This window comes from Arachis ipaensis, chromosome B04, assembly GCF_000816755.2.
Source record: "Arachis ipaensis cultivar K30076 chromosome B04, Araip1.1, whole genome shotgun sequence".
In the NCBI taxonomy this organism is placed as follows: domain Eukaryota; kingdom Viridiplantae; phylum Streptophyta; class Magnoliopsida; order Fabales; family Fabaceae; genus Arachis; species Arachis ipaensis.
In genome coordinates this window covers 2,429,173-2,430,236 of record NC_029788.2, presented here as the reverse complement: position 1 = coordinate 2,430,236, position 1,064 = coordinate 2,429,173, and the positions used below count along the sequence as shown (strand labels likewise).

The window sequence follows — 1,064 nt, the reverse complement described above, 5'->3', positions numbered from 1 at the left end:
GAAGCGTTTGGGATCGTTGCAGTAATTATAGACCATGAAGTACTTCTGAACCCATCTGAGTCTTCTTCTGCCATAGGCATCGAGCACGCTGTCTTCTCCGCTACCCTGTATCTCTGATGTTACAACATTGGAGAAGGCAGAAGTAGCGGAGAAGGCGGTGGCCTTGAAGTTGCGGTAATAGGCCGTAAAGGGTGCCTTGGACCAATCGGTTTTCACCAAACCTCCTCTTGTGGCCCAATCATCTGCGTTCCACAGACTCGAATAAATTCTCATTGGCTGGTTCTTTGGGAATGGAACACCAACTGATTCAGCATTCTTGAATACTCTTATTGGGATGTTATCAACCAAGAATCTGCACAAAATTAGTTAATGCACTACAATTAGAAAAAAAAATGGAACATAATAATAACAGAAGAGATTAATAATAATTGTAATAAATTAAAGGAGAGTAACGTTGTTCTTACGTGATGTGGTGGGGCTTCCAAATGATAGAATAAGTGTGGAAATTTGTTGTGGGATCAAACCAAAGATAGAACTGTTGCTCTCTGTTGCCCTTACCTTGACTGAACACATTCGTATGGAGAATGTATGGCTCACCACTCACGTTCCCTAGAAACTCAAAATCTATTTCATCATGTGTTGCTCCTTCTGACGACAACTGCACCATCAAATATTCTTCACATAAATAATTACAAAAATATTTGATAATTAAAGAAAATCAGTTATAAACAGTCATAATTTATCTTATTTAGCCTTCATTAATTATTACGACAATTAATAAATACTAAATAAAACAAGTTCTGACTGTTTTTTTTTTATAGTATTATCGAGTAATTAAATATTTAAGAATGATCATTTTAATCATAAAAAATGTGCATTAAGCCATTAATTACTCAGCATGATGAGATATAATATATAATTTATTCATATTTCTTCATTATATAGTTGAATTCTTCCTCATTAAAACTGAGACAAAAGAAAAAAAAATTATGCAAAAATCAAATAAATTTAAAAAGAGATTATTGACTATACATGTAAACATGTTTAAAATCACTTTTCACTTT

The 1,064-nt window shown here is 33.4% G+C and overlaps 1 protein-coding gene across 1 annotated transcript in view; it reads right to left on the bottom strand.

The window, feature by feature from the left end:
* The window catches only part of LOC107638250 (xyloglucan endotransglucosylase/hydrolase 2), a gene marked incomplete at both ends in the record, with an annotated part of 2,484 nt that continues 1,420 nt past the window's right edge, over positions 1–1,064 (bottom strand). Inside the window, 2 exon segments of the mRNA XM_016341429.1 lie at positions 1–352; positions 465–658. Of these exon segments, the coding sequence (XP_016196915.1) occupies positions 1–352; positions 465–658 (546 nt within the window).